This window comes from Chiloscyllium plagiosum, unplaced genomic scaffold, assembly GCF_037043375.1.
Source record: "Chiloscyllium plagiosum isolate Xiang-an unplaced genomic scaffold, Cpla_swu_hap1 HiC_scaffold_7, whole genome shotgun sequence".
Lineage (NCBI taxonomy): Eukaryota > Metazoa > Chordata > Chondrichthyes > Orectolobiformes > Hemiscylliidae > Chiloscyllium > Chiloscyllium plagiosum.
Genome location: NW_028270145.1, coordinates 55107952 through 55129286, shown reverse-complemented (window position 1 = coordinate 55129286; position 21335 = coordinate 55107952). Strand labels below are relative to the sequence as shown.

At 38.0% G+C, this 21335-nt stretch overlaps 1 protein-coding gene across 5 annotated transcripts in view; it reads left to right on the top strand.

The window, feature by feature from the left end:
• cfap210 (cilia and flagella associated protein 210) overlaps nt 1-14581 on the top strand; it is a 194296-nt gene extending 179715 nt beyond the window's left edge. For all 5 annotated transcript variants that reach the window (XM_087989041.1, XM_043693681.2, XM_087989042.1 and 2 more), the window contains 5 exons: nt 2915-3071; nt 7464-7603; nt 10525-10717; nt 12777-12941; nt 13723-14581. In XM_087989041.1, the coding sequence (XP_087845167.1) occupies nt 2915-3071; nt 7464-7603; nt 10525-10717; nt 12777-12941; nt 13723-14085 (1018 nt within the window). In that variant the 3' untranslated portion in view covers nt 14086-14581. The remainder of the gene's footprint in view (nt 1-2914; nt 3072-7463; nt 7604-10524; nt 10718-12776; nt 12942-13722) is intronic.
• Nucleotides 14582-21335: the final 6754 nt, after the last annotated feature.

The following is a 21335-nucleotide window of genomic DNA, read 5'->3' as shown; positions in this document are numbered from 1 at the left end:
ATGAGTAGGTCATGTGAATCAAATGTCAAAGAGAAAACATTTAGCAAAAGATCAGAGTGCCAAAAGATTTAGTTAGCTATAGAAAGACAATGTACAATCGAGAGGAAAAGTACTTAATTGAGTAACAGCTAATTTTAGTACGATGAGAACATAGTTGTCTCAGGCAAGTGAAATGAAAGATTGACAGGCAAAACTGTAAGGAAACAGGAGACAGGCAGCCTTTATAGAGGAAATAGTTAAGGTACTTCTGAGGTACATTCTCAGGAAGGGGAACGATGGAGCAAGCAAAACCATATTTTCTTGGAATATACACAAAATAGAAAATAAGATGATGTGGAAATAATGTGTGCATGACAGATATCAATATGATCATTCAAATCAGAATCAAGTTGATAACTCAGAAATGGGGGGAAAAAAATAGAAGCAAAGAAAAAGCATAAAAGACTGATGGTGAATATAAAAGGGAATCCAAAAGTTATTTTAAAACATTAGAAGGACAATGTGTGGGGCTGATTGGGGATCAAAAAGGTAGAGAGCATATGCAAGGTACTAAATGAGTACTTTGTATCTGTGTTTACCGAGGAAGAAGGTGCTACCAAGAAAGAGGAGACACTGGATGAGCTAAAAAAACTAATAGAGGAGAGTCCGTTTCCGTGCTGTACACCCCTATGATTCTATGACTCTATATGAGAAACGATATTTGCATTTAAAGTTAATATGTTGGATTGGGTTGGATCCCTTGTGAGTTGTTACATTATCTAAGTAAAGGTTGAATTAATGGAGGCACCAGCCATAATCTTCCAAGCTTTCTTTGATGCCAGCATGATGCTAGAGGACTAAGAATTGCAAATGTTATACTCTAATTTAAAGAAGGGTGTCAGATACATGCAACACTGCAGACTAGTCAATAAATTCTTAGTGACCGAAAAGCCTTTAGAGGTGATTATATAGGATAAAGTTGTCAGTCACTTGGACAAGTGATGATTAATTAAGGAAAAGTTGTACTATTTGTTCAAATAAAATAAGTTTTTGACTAACTTGATTGTGTTATTGAACAGACAAATTTGATGGAGGTAATGCAGTTGAGTAATGCAGACTGCTAAAATACATTTGAGAAAGTGCATTTCTAGCGGGGAGATGATAGCCTAATGGCATTGTCACTGGACTGTTTATCCAGCATGGAAGAGAAAGTGAGGACTGCAGATGCTGGACATCAGAATCAAAAAGTGTGGGACGCTGGAAAAGCACAGCCAGTCAGGCAGCATCCAAGGAGGAGAGTCGACGTTTCTAGTATAAGCTTTCCTGATGAAGAGCTTATGCTCGAAACATCGACTTTCCTGTTCCTCAGATGCTGCCTGACCAACTGTGCTTTTCCAGAGTCACCACACGTTTTGACTCTGTTTATCCAGCGACCCGGGTTCAAATCCTTGCCATCGCAGATGGTGGAATTTGGATTCAATAAAAATCTGGAATTAAGAGTCTAAGGATGACCATGAATCCATTGTCAGTTGTCAGGAAAAACTCATCTGATTCACTAATATCCTTTAGGGAAGGAAACTGCTATCCTTACCTCACCTGGCCTACATGTGACTCCAGACCCACTGCAATGTGGTTGACTCATAATTGACCTATGGCCAATTGAGGATGGGCAATAAGTGCTGGCCTAACCTGTGACACCCACATCTCATGAATAAATAAAAAATATATTGTACCTGTTTACAAAATTGAAATCCATTGAATAAAAGGGCAACATGTATACTAAGTTTTGCTGATTGACGGACCAAATGGGTAGTGGTGAACAATTGTGTGGTGGGTAATATATTTCAAGAAGACAGAGACAAGTAGATGGGCTGAACAAACACTTGGCTGATGAAATCAAATGCAGTGGAGTGAAAGATAATATACTTAGGTTGAAAGAATAAGGGGCATAATATAAATTAAAGGTATGCTTCTGAAAGGATGTAAGAACATGTGGTGCAGTAGTAGCACCCCTAACCTTGGACCAAGAGGCCCAGGTTCAATTTCCATCTGCCCCAGAGGTGTGTAATCACATTTCTGGACAGGTTGATTAAAAATATAGATTACATTTTAAAAACAAGAACGGGGAATTTGTGTGTGCAGGATGTTAAAGATATCAGAGTGGGCTGAGAAAGTAGTTAAAATACTTTGGGGATCTTGGATTTTATAAACAAAAGCAAAAATTGCAAAAGAAATGATTCACCTTTATACATCAATTCAACTGCAGTATTGTGTCCAGTTCTAGGCACCACATGTTAAGAAGGATGTCAAGGCTTTAACAAATGTGCAGAAAAGATTTATCAGAATGTTTCATGGATAAGCCACTTCAGTTATCTGGATAGGTTGGTGAAACGGGTGTTAATTTTCATAAGGAAGAAAAGAATGAGAGGAGATTTGATGTAGATATTCAGAATCATGAAGGATCTGGACAGAATTTGTTCCATTGGCTGAAAAGTTGAAAACCAATGGACATTAATGTAAAGTGATTAGCAAAAGATACCAAAAGTGACATGAGGAAAACTTTTTTACATAGCTAGAACTTTGGATCTGGAATGTACTGGAAGGCAAATTCAACCAGTGCTTCAAAAGGGATTGGATAAATATCTCAAGAATAAATTTAGGGTACTGTGGGGAATGAGGGTGGGGGGGACCCAATAAAATGCCATGAATATTGGTGGTGCAGCTATCTGACAGAGTTAGTGCACTTAAAAGATTGATCTTATCCTTTTATATTACAACTGCCAGTAGTTATAAATTCCCTTGTTACAATTTTGAGAACCTGAGTCATTAAATATATCTTGATAGGCAGTTTTTTTCTGAATGGATGTCCATGAAAACTGTTCAGTTTCTGATTTTATTTAAACATACGTTTTCAAATTTTTGCCTTTGATGCTAGAATAAAGGAAAATGGACATTTAAAAGAACTGGAGAAACAACAATATATAAAGGAGGGAGAAGAAATTAAGAAATTAGCTCATCTGTATCAGTGGGAGCTCAATAAAATTGAACAACTGAAGAGCCAAGAAAAAAACAACAATATGATGAATCATAAGGTAGGAATAATACATCTTAAGTATTTCAAGCAGTTGGATAACATTACTTCCAGAAATCTGGATGGTTTGTTATTGTGGCACACTTATTAATGATTTTATAATGTGAATTTTCAACTTTCTGTTGTAGTCTCAAATTTGTTTGGAGAAACTGATTCTTACATGGATTAAGATTGTAAATACTTTGGTTATTGTGGATATTTTAACATAACTTCAAAAATGAGTGGTACAAGAAAAGAAAATTCCTGCACATTGTCCTTAGTTAAATATTTTCAGCAAATATAAGCTTAAAGTTTCTTATCAGTCCAAGGATATGAGGTGGTACAACAATTGCACTGGCTCACCCATCGTATAGTAGCCTTACTATATTTTTAATGTCAGTTTCTTTATTACAATGTAGTGAACACCTGGCATTGTTACTATCTGTATGTACTCTTGCTGCTGGGCTTAAGTTCCTTCAAATATTAAACTGAGAAGGTAATTTGGGATCAAAACTTTAATCAGCAGTGCCGCTAAAGTGGTATTACTGAAGCCAAATGTCCCCTGGAATTTGTACTACATGCTGAATAGTTTCAGTATGGACACCACCGAGAGAATAGTGCTCATATGGATGTTCCCATAAGGAACTAAAACAATGGAACCAGCCAGATTGTAATATCTTGCTGAATTTATCACCCTGAATTTGAACCATAAGGTTCATTCAACAAAACTATGTATCACTCAAAAAGATCAAATATTCAGTTACAAATGAATGGTAAGTGAGGTATTTTTAGCTCACTAATGTGTAGAAAAAAATATGTATGAAATGAGAAAGAAGAGTTGTTTGTTTCCCTGATGGTGTATTACAAATTTTCTGGAAAGATATGAGATTGTGGAAAGAGGTCTCTCTCGTAGTGAATGCCACCAGAAGAGCAATGTGTAAGAATTGTAAGATTAATACACCAGTTAACATGGTATGAGTAGCATCCTGCTTCCTTGGAGACATTAAAGCATCAGCTATGTTGAGTGTCATATCAGTGAAGGTAGGAGAAAAAATGCCTGTTTGCAGCTGGGTGTACATTAAATTGCTTACTTGAATTGATGTGTTTCATCACCAAATCCTTATGTTCATTGAAACCAAATGATTCCAACTATCTAGCACAGTTGCATGGTGCATGTATATTTTCAGGTAGCCACACTGAATTGTTTGTTTGGGAATCACTTAATGTCCTTATTACATTTCTCACTGGTTGCAAAAAGAAGGGGAAGAACACTATCGAGACTTTAAAACTCTAGAGATTCCAGGTATCCTTAGAAGGGTGATCTCAGTGGCATTATTGGAAAATTGTCACAAAGCCAGGGTTGAAATAACCCCTTTCTCCTCTGTTTTATAGCTCACTGACCAGGCAGCATACATTTAAGCCCATTACCTTCTCAGCCCATCTACTGAAAACCATGTTAAGTCTGTTCAGAATGACACCAATTTAACTTGGCCTTTTCTCTTCAGCAACAATCCCAGGCTCTGATACATGCAAGCACAGCAGCAATTCAAAGCATTCATTACCACTCACTATCATTTGCTAGTAACAGTTCAGATATTTATATCGTAGGAGATTTCAACAGAAGGGGTAGTATCAAATTATATACTCGGGCACAAAAGGAGGAGGAGAAACCTATTGTATGGGCCTGCGGTTCTCTGTGCTGTATGAGCTGATGCTCGTGATGAAGGTTTCTGCCACCATTGTCTTTTAAGTGTAGAAAAGTCCAGGGTCTGCTTGGTCTAGTACAGTAGATACAAAAAAAAAGGAGAAAGTGAGGACTGCAAATGCTGGAGGTCAGAGGTTAGATGAAAAAAATCTAACTACAAGAGACTCTTGTAGTTAACAAGATATAGGTTTTTTTTTGCATTTAGCCAGTAGTTACATGTTGCATTGTTTTGGAAGACAAAATGCACGTGACAATAAACGAATCAAATCAGTGAAATCACAAAGGTCTTAGAGAAATGGGGTTATATGTTGGGGATGTCAGTTTTGCTAATATTAGCTAGGATCACTTTAACATGAAAGGATTAGATGGGATGGAAATTTTGAAGTCCTTTTAGAAATATGGCAGACCTGGATCTAATCCTAGGGAATGAAGCCAGTCAAGTGGTTGAAGTTTCAGTGTGCGAGCATTTTGGGGATAGTGAGTAACTTTGTAATTTCAGAGTTCTTATGGAAAGGAATAAGGATAGTGCAGAAATTAAATGTTTAAATTGGAGGAAGGTGAATTTCAATATCGTTAGGCAGTATCTTGCAAACATAGATTGGGAGCAGTTACCTGCAGGTAAATCTATATTTGGAAAGTGGGAGCCTTTTAAAAGTAGTACAGTGAGAATTCAGTGTTAGCATGTTCCCCCAAAAGTGAATGGCAAAGGCAGCAAGTCTAGGTAACCATGGAAATCAAAGGATATTGAGAGTTTGATAAGTTAGAAGAAGGAAGCATATGTCAGGTACAGTGCCTTAAAAACAGGGGAAGCCCTTCAAAAGTATAGAGTGTAGGAGTTTAATTAGGATGATGGTAGATGCTATGAAGAAAAACCCCATAACGTTTTATAAGTATATTAAAAGTAAGAGGATTATCAGGGAAAGAGTGGGACTTATTAGAGACCAAATGGGCAAGCTGTGCTCAGAGTGACATGGGTGGGGTTTTAAATTAATACTTTTCGTCTGTATTCACAGAGGAGAAAGACATTGTAATGGTGAGGTTCTGGAACTTGTTAAATGTAATAACAGAAGGTATTAAATGTTATAACAGGCATAAAGGCACATAAATCCCCAGTGCCTTATGAGATGTATTCCAGGCTGCTATGAGAGGCAAGGTGGATATATTTAATACTTCACTAGCCATTGACAAATGCCAGATAACTCGAGGATAGCTAATGTGATTTCTTTGTTCAAGAAAGACAGTAGGGACAGGCCAAGTTATTACAAAGCAGTTAGTCCAATGTCTGTAATAGAGAAATTATTCCAAAAAAATTTGAGGGACAGGATTAATCAACCTTTGGAAAGGCAGGGGATTGATTATGGATAGTCAGCATAGATTTGTTAGAGGGAGATCCTTTATGAATATTTGAGGTTTTTGAAAAAGTGACTAAATATATTGATAATGGTACTGCAGTTGATGTTGTATACATGGACTTCAGTCAGGCCTTTGACAAGGTCCCATGTGGAAGGCTGGTCATAAGGAACTCATGGGATCCAAAGCAAGTTGGCAAACTGAATGCAAAATTGGCTTGCAAATAGAAAGCAAAGGGTGAAGCTTGAGTGATGTTTGTGATTGGAAACCTATGACCAGCAGTGTAGCACAGGGAACGATGCTGGGACCCTTGCTGTTTGTTATGTACAATAATGCGATGGATGTGCATGTAGAAGGTACAGTTACTAAGTTTGAAGATGGCATGGATAACTTTTGGTGTTGTTGATAGTGAGGAGGATGGTCTCAGGCTACAGTCTGATATTGATCATCTGGTAAATTGAATTTAATCCTGATAAGTGCTGCATTTTGGGAGGCCTAATAAGGAAAGGATATACGCAATGTATGGGTGGGTGTACTGAGTACTGAGGAATACTAAAGGGATCTTCGTGTACAAGTCCGCAGATTGCTGAAGGTGTCAGCACAAGTGGACAGGGTGGTAAAGAAGGCATATGAGATGTAGCTTCATTTTCTGGGGTGTAGAATGTAGGAATAAGGAAATCTTGTTGCAACTTTATAAATCATTGGTTAAGCCACACATGGAATACTGTATGGAGTTCTGGTCACCCCTTTTTTATTTGAAGGGTATGATTGTACTGAAGAGATTAACGAGGAAGTTGCCTGGAATGAAAAGTCTCAGTTATGAGGAGAGAGACTGGTATGCTGAGTTTGTTTTCCTTGGAGCAGAGGAGGCAGGGTGGGGAAGGGGATCTGAATGAGCTATATAAAATTATGTTGCACCTTATTTATGATCTGATTTCTGCCCCAGTGATGGACCTGCCCAGCTTGCTCTTGTAAATTGCAGAGTCAGTTCCTACTCTGCTAACTGGTAATTTATTCCAGAGGCTCCCAATTTCCTGGGGAAAGATGCCTGACATCAGTCTATTCTGACTAATGCAACATTTAAACTAATGTACCTGCCCTTCACAATCTATCAGCGGAAACTGTAACCAACTCTTCAATTATTTTGTATATCTCTATACGGTTCCCTATTAAGATTCTACCTGCTCTAAAGCAAATACAGCAAGATCCTTGAGCCCTTGTGTCAAAATGGTGTACTTTAATTTATAGAGACTAAGACCTTTGAACTCTGAACAACTAAACTCAAATGAAATATACCACTGGAAATCTTGAAAAAACATGACTTTAATAGATTATTAAGTGTATGTTATTCTATTTCAGACACATGTTGCAAACCTGAAGATCATTAAAGCACTAGAAAACCAAAAAGAAGAATTGGAAGATGAAAATATCAGACTATTCGTTTCAGCAAAACAACAAATGTTAAAACTTAGAAAAAAACGACAAGCAGAAATAGACAAGTAAGCAATGTCCATTTTTTCAGTTGTGCACAGATGATTTGTTGAATTGTTGAAAGACATCTGTGGCTGCTAGGTTCACTAATGTAATTCAGACAATGAAATGTGCCATCCTCTCCTGGTCTGGACTACACGTGAGTCATGAGCCATAGAAATATGGTTAAATCTTAACTGCCCTCTGAGATAACCTAGCAGGCCATTCAGTTGTGTCAATCGCCACAAAATCTCAATAAAGAAATTAAACCAAACAGGTCACTTGGCATCAATGGAAGCATAGGAAACGACAATGGCAGAAACAGCTCTATCGATCCTGCAAAGTCCTCCTTACTAGCATCTGGGGGTAGTTCCAAAACTCAGAGTTATCTCACAGACTAATCAAGCAACAGCCTCACATAGTCATATTCGTGGAATCATACCTTACAGACAATGTCCCAGGCATGACCATCACCAGCCCTGGCTATGCATTTTCCTACAAACAGAATAGACTCAGCAGAAGTAGTGGCACAGGAGGGAGTTGTCCTGGGAGTCCTCAACATTTACTAGGGACCTCATGACATCTGGCTAATCATGGGCAAGGAAATCTGCTGATTACCACAAACCATTCTCTGTTGGCTGATGAATCAGCACTCCTGTGTTGGACAACACTTAGAGAAAACACTGAGGGTGACAAGACTGCAAAACTTTATTAAATCTAACCTTTTTTTTGACATTGCCTGGGCCTGTACAATGTTTCATTGATGGATGATTCTTTCCTTCCTTGTAAGGAAACGGGGTCTGAACCATAATGTCGATGTTTTCATCATTAAATCTCACAATTATTCTCTTTGTGAAGAATGGAATTGAATAATTCACCTTTTTGGATAAAGCAAAGTTAAGCATAACATTTAGTTAATATTATCAGAAACCAGCTGCCAGAAGTCTCTCAGGAGTGCCAAGATCCAATGGCATCGATCAAAATCAGACACAAGAAAACATCTTTAAAAATGTGGACTTTGGAAAACAATTGTTTCAGGGATTTTTTTAGTTAACAAAACCCTACCAATGAACTAACTAATCTCCTGCCTCATTCGTGTACTAAGGGATGTACTTGCTACCTGAGGTGTAGCACTATCAGTTATGGCAAACATAAGTACAGTAATTAAAAATGGCAGGAAGGGGGTGAGAGAGTGATTAATAAAGCATGCAGTATCCTGACTTTTATCAATTGGGTACAAAGTACAAGAGCAAGGAGATTATGCCAAACTTGTATAAGACACTAACTAGTTTGACCTCAGCTGGATTATTGCACCCAATTTTGGGTGCCACACTTTAGGAACAATATGAAGGCATTATAGAATGTGCAGCAAAGATTTGCTAGCATGGTCATAGGCATCAGGACCTTCAGTTATGAAGAGGGATTGGAGAAGTTAAGACTATTTTTCCTATTTAGAAAACCTAGAGGAGATCTGATAGAGGTATCCAAAATCATGAGGATTATGGCAAAAATAGATAAATTGGAACAGTTCCTCCCTATGAAAGGATCAAAATCAAGTGGGTTACAAATGTAAACTAATTGGCATAAAAAACAAGAGCAAAATAAGAATAAGACTTCTTCACATGAGGGTTAAAGTCTGGAGTAAAAAGTCTGAGAATTCTTGTTTATTTGTTAACAAGATATACGTGTCACTGACTAGGCCAGCATTCATTACCAGTAAGGTGGTGGTAATAAGCTGCCTTCTTGAACCCATGTGGTGCACTTATACCCACAGTGCAATAAGCAAAGGAATTCCAGGACTTTGACTCAGTGACATGAACGAACAGTGATATAGTTCGAAGGCAAGATCAAGTATGGCTTGATGAGGAACTTTCAGGTGGTGGTGTTCTTGTGTGTCTGCTGCTCTTGTCCTTCTAATGGTAGAAGGTAGGGTTTCAAAGGTGCTGTCCAAAGATCATGGGTGAGTTGCCACAGTGTGCCTTGAGGATAGTACACACTGTTGCACTGTGTGTTGGTGATGGATGGGTACCTAGATGGTGTGGAGTGTCTTCGTAGCATTCATCCAAGCAAGTGAAGAGTATTCTTCATTCCTCACTTGTGCCTTTACATTGTTGACAGGCTTTAGGGAGTCATGAAGTTTCTCAGATTTCGTAGACTTTGACTTGCACTTGTGGCCCCAATATTTAAATGGCTGGTTCAGTTCATGCTATGCTAACTCCCATTATGTTGATAATGGGGAAATTCCAATGATGATAACACCACTAAATACCAAAAGGAGATGGTTAGATTCTCATTGGAGATAATTATTGCCAGATATATGTATAATATGAGTTTCTTGCCAATTTTCAGCTTAAATATGAATGTTGTCCTGGTCCTGTTGTCTATAAACAAGAACTACTTCAGGACCTGAATCATTGCCAATGGTACTGTACATAGTGCAATCATCCCAACTACTGATCTTATGATGGAACAAAGGTCCCTGATGAAGTAACCAAAAATAGTTGGACTTTGGACCTGGACCTTGGTTCTGAGGAATTCCTGCAGTATTGTTCCAGGACTGAGATGGTGTGTAGTGGAAGCAAGTTAAATTGGGCATCCAAATTCATTAGTTTGCTATTTGAAAAGGAACAATGGAGAAGGACATGAAGTGAAACGATTTTTGGGGGAGCTGGTTGCAGACACAATGAGCCAGCTTACCTTCTCCTGCATCATAGCAGTTCTTGTGATCTGCTTTTGTAATGTAAAGTCAGTCTAAATGCATTGGACATTCAACGTCTTGATTTATCCCATTGATGAGATCATTAATTAGCCTACCTACCTTGTCTCCATATTCACAATTTCTGTTCAATGCAAGCAAACCATTACTAATTAAAATTTAATTACCATTATAAAATGGTGGGTCTGCTGAAATGGAATAATGTGTCTATTAGTACTTATCTGATTATTCTAGGGAGAAAGAGGATCATAGAAAACTGATGGTAAGACTAATAAGTGAACAGATGAAAGAAGAAATGCAGGATGAAACACACCGCATTGCCAAGGCTGCAGAAGAGATGGAAGCTAAAAGACAGATGGAAATTAAGCAAAAGGAGGAAAAAACAATGGCAGATTTGAAGGCAATTGAAGAATACAGACTTATGATGGTAACCTGCTTGTCAGTCTATTTCTACGTGCTCTTTTTCTTCCTATTTGTAACGCGTCATGTATTTAATTTATGAATTTTGACATAATAGGGATAAAATTGAATTTAGGCTAAAATAGGCAGCAGCAATTGGCTATCTATTATATACCATATCCATACTGACTTTAAGTTGGTGGCGGTGTTTTTTTTTCGTCAGTTCCCTAAACTGAGGAGATTCTCAATCTCCTGGTTATATTTCTTTTCTTTTTTAAATTTATTCACCCCACTACCACCTAACAGTAGTAATGCTTATTTTCTCCCAGTACCCATAATGTGTGTGCAGATGTGAGACACAGTGAAAGACAACAGGTGTACAAATCTTTATTCATTTTCCACCACCAGGAAGAAAGGAAACATGGAGTGGCCAGTGACAAGCAGTGTCCTTCTCATCAAAGGGCAATGCTGCGTGATCAAAAAGTAAAGGAGAGAGCAGGGATTAAGTCAAAATTGAAGGAGGAAATAAAACACTCCACATCCCGCAGTGCCCACCTCTCCCTGAAAACCTCCAGGGTGGTAGTAGACACCGCATGCTCTTATCTAGGGACACTCTGGCACAGACATAAACATGGAAGAAGGGCAGGCAATCGGCCATAACAATCCCCTCCACGGCCCTCTGCCTGGACCTGTTTATGGCCAGTTTGGCCAGGCTAGGAGCAGACCCATGAGAAGGTCCTCTGACCTGCCCTTGCTCCTCTGTGCCGGGTGACCAAAGATCACTCCCTGAAAAGGGAGTGCAAATGCCCGCACCCTGTATATACATGGTCCACAAACTCCATAGCACCACAGAACAAGCAGTTGGACTGGGAAGCAGTAGTGTTTATTTGAGCAACACTTGGAGGAAGCACTTCCTGCATATCACTAACCATGACACCCCAGACAGTTACCTGCATTAAAGCTGATGAATGTTTAACAAAGGAAAGATTTCCTCCAGTTTCTGCATATACCAGTCATTGCTCTCTCCTGCTCATTATGCTACTCTACATCACACCTCCTAACCCCCACTCCCTATCAGATTATTTGCCACTCTACACCATTCACCAGCAATTCCTCCACTACCCAGACCCTCCTGTTCTCTACCACAGACCCTTCACTCTTTCCCTCCATTTCCCTTACCACTTGCTTCCTGTGATCCCTCCTCACTTCCTGCATAATTTGCTTTCAAACCCCATCCTGCCCTACAGGTCCTTGAAGCTCCAGGGGGAGGTGACAGCCTAGTGGTATTATCACTGGACTGTTAATGCAGAGACCCAGCTAATGTTCTTTCTATCCACACCAATACACTACCTCCAACACATGGCCTTTTATCATATGACTTAACTTTCCGAGAGGTTACCATGTCAAATGCCTTTTGGAAGTATAATTGTAACACGTTTTCTAGTTGCCCTCTATCCACTCTGGTTGAGATTTCCTTGAACAACTGACAAATTAGTTAGACTTGCTCTCCAAATACCGGACCAGCTTCCCTGTAAATTATTGATGTTATTCATGTTCATCACGCTCTTGTGCATTTAAAGCCAAATATTAATTACTCTGAACCATCCATTCACCTTACCTCAGCTTCATTCCATGCCTCTCATTGTTATTTTTTTGGGTCTTGAGAAACAGTTTGAGAATTTTATATGAAGCCCCTCATTCTCCACTGGCTAAGGCAGAATAGATTTAGGAAAACCTGAACACATAATTATTGCTCTTCACATTTACCATTTGTTTGTATTTATAGCAGTTTCTGATGCTCAATGAAAGTAAGATAAATAATGATCTTTAACTTCAAAATGTTTGTTGACATGTTTGCCATGATGTATTAAATCAACCACATAGGTATCTTGGGACTTCATATTTTACAAGAATATTTTCAATCACTGAAAATTGCATGTGAATATAGAATAAAGTAGAAATGAAACCAAGGCACATTTAAGTATTTTTTTTTTAAAAAGTACCTTATTAAAAACAATAGTTAAACAAATTTGATGTTAGGAATCTACTTTGATGTATAGTAATAAATTTAGATAATGTGCATTCAGATGAAGAAGCGTGAGGAGAAGGAAAAGGAAGAAAAAATACAAGCATTAGAAGCTCTTCATGCCAGGATTGAAGCAGATAGTTTAAACCATGAACAAGACAAGAAAAAGAAGTTAAAAGCCCGAGAAGAGGGTGAGAGTGTGCAAGCCTTCCTTGTTGAACAAATGGTAAATATTACTGTTTAATGTAACTTTCTATTTGTTTTTCTTCACTTTGAGATACAGCTCTATCAGAGCTAATAGCCCTGCATTTCTTTACACCTGTAAACTTGGATAATAAGCAACAGGAGCCCAGGGACGATATTTCCATTTGCTTATTATAGTACTTCCACCAGTTTCCTGACTAAGTTCAGCAAGCAGGAAAATAATGAATAAAAATATGCTTAAGGCATTGTTTTGTGGCAACATAGCAACTCTTATAATTAAAATATTAATTATTAATATAGATACCAGGCAGCACGACAACGAAGAATCAAAATTATGCTGCCAACTATTAGTGGATATAAATGGAAACTTTTATCTTTTGGCAGTTTGAACAGGTCTGAATACTGTTTCTCACTGGCACTTAGAGGAGACTCTGAAACAAATGTCAGCTTAGGCCATATAGCTGTTAAAACCTAAAAAATCAGACAGCTATCTAAAACCATCTCTGAATCATCCACCTTGGCTTTGGCTGAAGACAGGTGGATGATTAACTCACCTCAGAGCAAGTTACAGTGATGCACTTTATGACCTCGTTGCAGGATAAATGCTTTAGAGGCACTGAAATGATCAAGTTAACATGATCACTCTACTGTACTTGAAATGGATCATTCTTGCAGCTTTATTTTTATATTTTCCTTTAGTTATATAATTAATATAGATGTGCTTTATTTAACAAACCAAAACATGGTCAAGGTACACGACTAAAATCTGAAAAGGCTTGATTTATTTTTTTCCACTTTTCCAGGCAGAAAAAAAAGCAAAGGCTTTACGTGATCGTACTGCTGAACTGGAGCACAAACAAAAAAGCTTAGCTCTGCTTGAAATGGAAAAGAAAGAATTTGAAGAATATGCACAACAAATTATAGAGGCAGCTGCAAAAAAAGGCCGAAATATTTATCCACTTCTTAAAGCTGCTCGCCAAGGCATTGGTGGTGGACGTGGTCCAGTGTTAATTGACGAAAGTGGGATAAGACCTAGTTATCAGGTCAAGGACACCTCTGGAGTTCAACTTCCAAATTATAAACGCAGTACAACTGAGGCAATTAAGAATTTACATGATAAATGTGATATTCAGAAATCCAAGAAATCACTGGGTTTTACATGGTAAAAGCTTTGGAAATTAGTGATGTATATATTGATTTTCATTGTTACAAATATTTTGCATTATTGAAAACTACAATGAATCTTTATGTAATCATCTTCACATCAGCAACCAAATACAATTCAATTTTAATATAATTATTCTCTTTCATGCACTTGAAACTAACAGCATTTGAGTAACTATTCCAGTAATGTGTTTGAGAGACTTTAGCAAAATATGAAACAGTTACTGAAGGATAATAGCAAGTTTGAAGAGATAAATAAACTCGATGTGAAACAACATTTATTTATCTGCATCAGTACAAATAAATTTTGGACTGGAATAAAAAAAACTACACTAGAATATATGTGATTTGAATGAAATAAGTTGATTATATTTTGCTCTTCATCAGATCGTGATTCTAATACTGTACATTAGTTACAGGACTGTGATATTGTTATAATTTTTAATGTTGGCATTATCAATAACAATAAAATAAGTAATTCAAAGTGAAAACAGAACATCAAAAGGATTCTACAACTTTTTTAAAAATAAAAGTCAGATTTAAACTATTGTAAAGAAACCAGCAGGATAGATAGACCGATAGATGAGTCCTTCCTGGAAAAATGCAGTTTGACAGCAGATCTTCTACAATTTTGTTGACTGGGTAAATATATCAAACATAAACTCAAGCAAATTCAGCTAAATTAATTTTCCATTGACAGCATGAGATAGAAAATGTAGGCTGAGAAATTAATTTGATCAATTTACCAGAAAAGCTTTATATGCAGGTCTGAAAAGTCTGAGCAGCACTTAAAATCACGCCTGAAGATCTCACTGTGAGATCTTCATATGAACAGTCAGATAAAATCTGCACTGCTATCTACCATATTTTAGGGCATGCCAAATCATTACACTGTTACAAGCTGCTGTTCACCATGAATATTGCTTACACCATCCTCAGTGTGGGAAACTCCAGGACCAGCTTAGTCTCCTCTGCTGGAGGAAAATGCACTTCTCAGTCTAAATAGAAAAGTCACTTATCGTTAACAATATGTAATCTGCAGCATATCACTAGTTATTGGTTACATAGATATGACACACATTGTTACAGAAACTTTGAAGAGAACCTGATGTTAGGTTTCTCTCCTTTTAAAATCCTAAATAAGTTCACATGACATCATACCGGTGGTTCTTGTGGGCACTCCTCAATAGGAGCCATTTCAGATTGATATTCAAGCTTCAATTTCTTCAATTGGTGGTATGAAATTGGTTGTATCTTATCAATATGCATAGAATCTCAGTTTATTGCTTCATCTGAAAATTGACTTCATAGAATACTCTCATTAATGTACTTGCATCTCAGCTCTGAATGGAGATGGAGCCTACAATATTCTGATACAAATGAGTATTTTATCATTGACATTTAAAGCAAGCTTATAAAAAGATGTAAGAGAATATATCTTCACAAAAGTTTTAAAATATGGGTGCGTCCATTTCTTGACATGCTGAAATTCTAAAATTGGAAGTTACATTTGATTTTTTTTACAATTTTTGCTTGTTTTCATGGCACTGCCAATTTCCATAATAATTGATTGCAAACATAATTTTAACTGCTCTTTGAAGTCCACAACTCAGTTTGATAGGAGTGCAGAGAAAAAGATACTTTTAACTTATTATGGAAATCGAGTGTTTTGTTCATTGGTTTGGATTCCAGGAATCTGTCATCTATGAACCAATTTTTGTCATTTACCTAACTAAATCCAAACCGCTCTGAAGTCAAAACTAGAATGAAATCAGACAGATCAACCAGACACATGAAATGATAACAGCACACCCAGCTTTGTCAACCACTTGGAAGAGGGCTGAGATGGCAAGACATGCACTCTGTATGAGGGATTTCAATGTTCATCATAGGGAGTGACTCAGGAGCACCACCATTGACCGAGATAAGTGCCTGAAGGACATTGCTGCTACACTGTGCCTGTGGCACAGGGTGAAGGAATCAACCTGATTTAATTCTCATAAATCGATCTGCAATCCATGACAATACTGAAATGAGTAACCACTGCACAATTCCAGTGGCAACAAAGTCCCGTGATTCATGGATAGATTTACAACAGAACTAACCCCTCTAAACCATGAAGGCCTTTGGGCAGAGCAAAAGAACCACAAACTGTAAAGTGGCATTTGATAACTACCATTACCATGAAACCTAGTGGAGGTTTATTGAAAAATAAAGAAGCAGCACAGCCATACTTAAAAATGCAGTGTTGAAGCAGAGAACTATTCACATATTAAACAATGTAAGTAGCATGCTCTCGACAGAGCGAAATTATCCCAAAATCAGCAGATCAGATGAAAGCTGTCCAGGCCTGCCACATCCAATAATGAATGGGGGTAAGAAATGAAATAGATAATTAAACAGTTATCTAGAAAACCAGGCTTCATAAATATTCTTAACAATAGGGGATCGTATTCACTACCCAGTACTTCAACTTCACAAAACTGAAGTATTTGTGGCTACCTTCAGCCAGAAATGCAAAGTGGATCTTGACTTTTTACAAGTCCCCAGGATCAGAAATGCCAATCTTCAGATTCAACATGATATCAAGAAAGAGCTGAAGACACTGGATACTGAAAATGCTATGGCCGGGATAACATTCTGGCAGTAGTACTGAAAATTTGCACTCCAGAATTAACTGGAACATTAACAAAGCAGTTCTTAAACAGTTACAACACCAGCATTTACAAGAAAATGTAGAAAATTAAATAGGGATTTCCTGTGCACAAAATGCCTGACAAATCCAACCCGGCAATTTATCATCCCAATCTACTCTTGATCATCAGCAAAGCAATGAAAGATGTCATTAGCAATGTCATAAAGTGGCGCTTACACAATAACAGTTGGCTCACTGACACAGTTTGGGTTTTACCAAGATCATTCATTTCAACCACGGACAAAAGAGCTAACCTCAAGAGGTCAGAGTGACTGCCCTTCCTGATGAAAGACTTTTGCCCAAAACGTTGACTTTCCTGCTCCTCGGATGCTGCCTGACCTACTATGCTTTTCCAGCACTACTCTAATCTTGGCTGTAATGTCCAGAATCTGCAATACCTGCTTTGTCTGACTGCCCCTAATGTCAAGACAGCATTTGATGGATTGTGCTAAAGAACCCCAGAAAAATTATGTCAGTGGGATTTAGGGGTTGGTGGGGAACTGTTCACTGGATTCATAACTAACACACAAAAAGACACTTATGGCTGTTGAATGTTAATCATCTCAGCCTAAAGACACTTTGAGACATTCCTCAGGGAAGTATTCTTGACGCAACCACTTTCAACTGCTTCATCAATAATTTTCTATCCATAAGGTCAGAAGTGGAGATTGTGATTATTGCACAAAGTTCAGTATTATTCATTAGTTTGTAAATGCTGAAGCAGTGTCCACAAACAAAATCTGGACAACATTTTCTTGTAAATGCTGGTGTTGTAACTGTTTAAGAACTGCTTTGTTAATGTTCCAGTTAATTCTGGAGTGCAAATTTTCAGTACTACTGCCAGAATGTTATCCGGGCCATAGCATTTTCAGTATCCAGTGTCTTCAGCTCTTTCTTGATATCATGTTGAATCTGAAGATTGGCATTTCTGATCCTGGGGACTTGTAAAAAGACAACATTCCCGTTTGAGTAAGTAACATTCGGGCCATACAAGTGCCACGTAGTGATCATCTTCAACAAGAGATGGTCTAACCATTACAATTGCTGAATTCCCTACTATCAACATCCTTCAAGGGAGTGGAGGTAGGGTTAGGTTATCATTAATTACAAGCTGAACTGGACTAGCCACATGAATATTATAGCTGCAAGAACAGATCAGAGGCTAAAAACTCGACAGTGAGTGATACATACACTGAGGATTCAGTTGATATCTACTATCTAAAAGGCACAAGTCAGGAGAGTGGTAGAATTCTTTCCATTGCCTGGAGGATTGAAAGTTCCAACACCACCCAAAGAAGCTCAACAACATCCAGGGAAAAGCAGCCTGCTTGATTGGCAGTCAATCTACCACCTTGACCATTCACTCCCTTCGATACAGATGCACTATCTACAGGATATATTGCTTGTCAGTTTGATGAGATATGCGAAATGTCTCCTGTCCAATGCTGGGTCTGGGACATCTATTCAGAGCTGGAAAGAAATTTTATAGGAGGGGCAGATCCAGTCACCAAGTTTCATGTAGCTACAATTAAAAAGGCTCTACATAGTCATTATGGAGGAGCCTGGCACCCAGTTAAGTAGTATCTTACCTCTGTAATATGACCTGAGCCACAGGCAAACTGGCCTAGGGCAAGTATGATTAAGAAATGAATGTGTCATTCAATGAATTATGCAGTCGTGGAGTATTTTTGATTATGGGGCATTGACGTCAGTCGTGGAAAAATGGGGTGTACCATTAGGATGGTCTAACCGGAACTGTGTTGGGGGCCAGTGTTCTTAGCAAGCTTCAAAATGAAGGAAGAAAAACTGAGCAAATTTTTGGGGCTGCAAGCTGACGAATCTCAGATCATGATTGATTTCGCCCTGGGGTTTTAAGTGACTAGTGAGAGCGCTGATGCATTGATTTTAATTTTCCAAAATTCCCTAGATTCAGGGAAGGTTCCATTAGAAACTAGAAAAAATAACTTGTTTATTCAAAAAGGGAGACAGACAGCAGGAAACTACAGGCTTGTTATCTTAACATCTGTTACTCATACCCCCCTACACATTAACAGCACAGAGATGGAACGAGTGGAGGCTCCTGGGAGTGGTCATCCACAACAAGCCTTTTTGGACTCTTCATGTGGATGCACTAGTTACAAAGGCTCAACATCTCTTCTTCCTCAGGTAGCTGAGGAAATTGGGATGACAGCGAATACCCTTGCCAACTTCTTTAGGTGCACCATAGACAGCATTCTGTCTGTATGTATCACTACCTGTACCATTCAAGATTGGAGATGGTTGCAGAGAGTGGTGAACTCAGCTCAGACAATTACAAAGGTCAACCTCCCATCTATCGAATCCATCTACCAGTCCTGCTTTCAAGGAAAGGCTGCCAGCATTCTCAAAGATCCATCCCACCTTGGCAATGCTTTTCTACAACTTCCACCATCAGGGAAAAGGTACAGAAGCCTGAACACATGCACCAGCCGGTTACGTAACAGTTTCAATCCTACTGTTGTTCGAATACTGAATGGACTCAAGTTCTCAGCATTCGACTGTACCTGTGTTTTTTTTTGTTTTGCCGCTGTTTACCTATTATTTACTTATTTATGTTACTTAACTCTGTGATCTGCCTGCATTGCTCGCAAGACAAAGCTTTTCACTGTGCCTCGGTACACATGACAATAAATTCAATTCATAGGGAAGTTGTTAGAAACCATTATTAAATATGTGATAGCTGGGCACGTAGAGGTAATTAAACAATATCAGCATATTTTTGTGAAGGCAAATCATGTTTAACCAATTTATTGGAATTCTTTGAAGACCTAATGTTTGCTGTGGATAAAGGTTAATGGTGGATATGCTGTACTTGATGAGGTGTCACTTTAAATGTTATTGTGAAAAATAAAAGTTCAAGGTATAAGGATGATATATTCACATGGATTAAAGATTGGCTGGCTAACAGGAAACAGCAGGCATTTTCTGGTTCGCATGAAAGTAGTGTGCCACAGCGATCAATGTTGAGGCTTCAACTTTTTACAATTTATATAAATATCTTAGATGAAAGGACAAACTTTGGCAGATAAATTGGCTGTCAATACAAAGACAAGTTAGTTCTGAAAAAGATGTAAGAAGGCTACCAAAGAATATAGCTAAGTGAGAGGACAAACTAAGTATAACCTGGGAAAATAATAAATTGTCTATTTTGGTAGGAAAATAAAAAATACACATATTTTCTAAATGGTGAGAGTGTGTAGAGGTCTGAGTTGTTGAGGGATCCAGGTGTCCTAGTGCATGAATTTCAAAACGTTAGTGTACAGGTACAGAAAGATAATATTATTACTGTTTAGTATTGAATACTAAAGTAGGGAGGGTATGCTGCAGTTGAAAACGATAGTGTTGAGACCAAATCTGGACTACTGGGTACAGTATTGGTCCCTTTATTTTATGAATGATATAAATGAGTTGAAAGCAGCTCAGAAATTTGTTAGGAATAGGCAGGTTGACTGAGGAAGTTCTGGACAAGCGATGCTTGAAACTGGACTTTAAAAGAACAAGAACCAACTTAATTTAAACATGTAAATCCTGTGTTTTTGAGAGTGACTATGGAAGTGATGTTCTCTTGTGAGGGAGAACCTAGAGCTAGAATTTCAGATTTTAAAAATACAATGTTGTCCATTTAAGACAGATAAGATTTTTTTCTCACAGGGAATTGAAAGCAGAGTAAGGCAGAAGGAAATAAGATTCTTGAAATGCAACAGGGTGGAAAGGTTGTTGGGGTCATGTGGGGATTTTGCTTAATAAACTCTGATCACTCAGGGCACTGCCCTTACCAATAAACCAAGGAATTACTGTCAACTGTTGAGTTAGAAGCGGTGCAATTTCTGTCCATATTTTACAAAACAGGTGACCACAATTCTCTTAGTCCAATGTCTTGACCAGAGTTAAATAAAGTTAACTGTCAATCAGCTAACTGGTGTATTCTCCACAAGTGCCTTCAGCAGAGTTCACTTGCCAATCAGCATTCACTTCTCATACAGCATATAAAAGATTGTTTCTCATCACATTTGCATTACTTTGTGCAGTGTCCTGAAGAGTGAAAGACAAAAAGATTTTTCAAAATGCACATTTTTCAGCAAATATATCAACATCTTGATTTTAATTAAAAGGAATTTACAGCTAGGGTGTCTGTATTGCTATATAATTAAATGTGAGATAGCCAAAGAAAACTTCAAGTAACCAATAAATCTGAATGAGTTCTCATGGTAAAACATCAATGAACTAAGGACAGTCTTCTTTCATATACACTGTAAACAGTTTCTCAGTAATGCCATAACACTTGCTTTAACCAATTCTACAATTATTGTCATGAGATCTTTGTGTCATATGCCACAGTAGCAGTAGATGGCAATGTTGCCTTGACATATAATGAATTCCTGACAAAGGGCTTATGCCCAAAACGTCTATTCTCCTGCTCTTTGGATGCTGCCAGACCGGCTGTTCTTTTCCAGCCCCACACCCTTTGACTGATCTCCAACATCTGCAGTCCTCACTTTCTTCTAGTTGACATATACA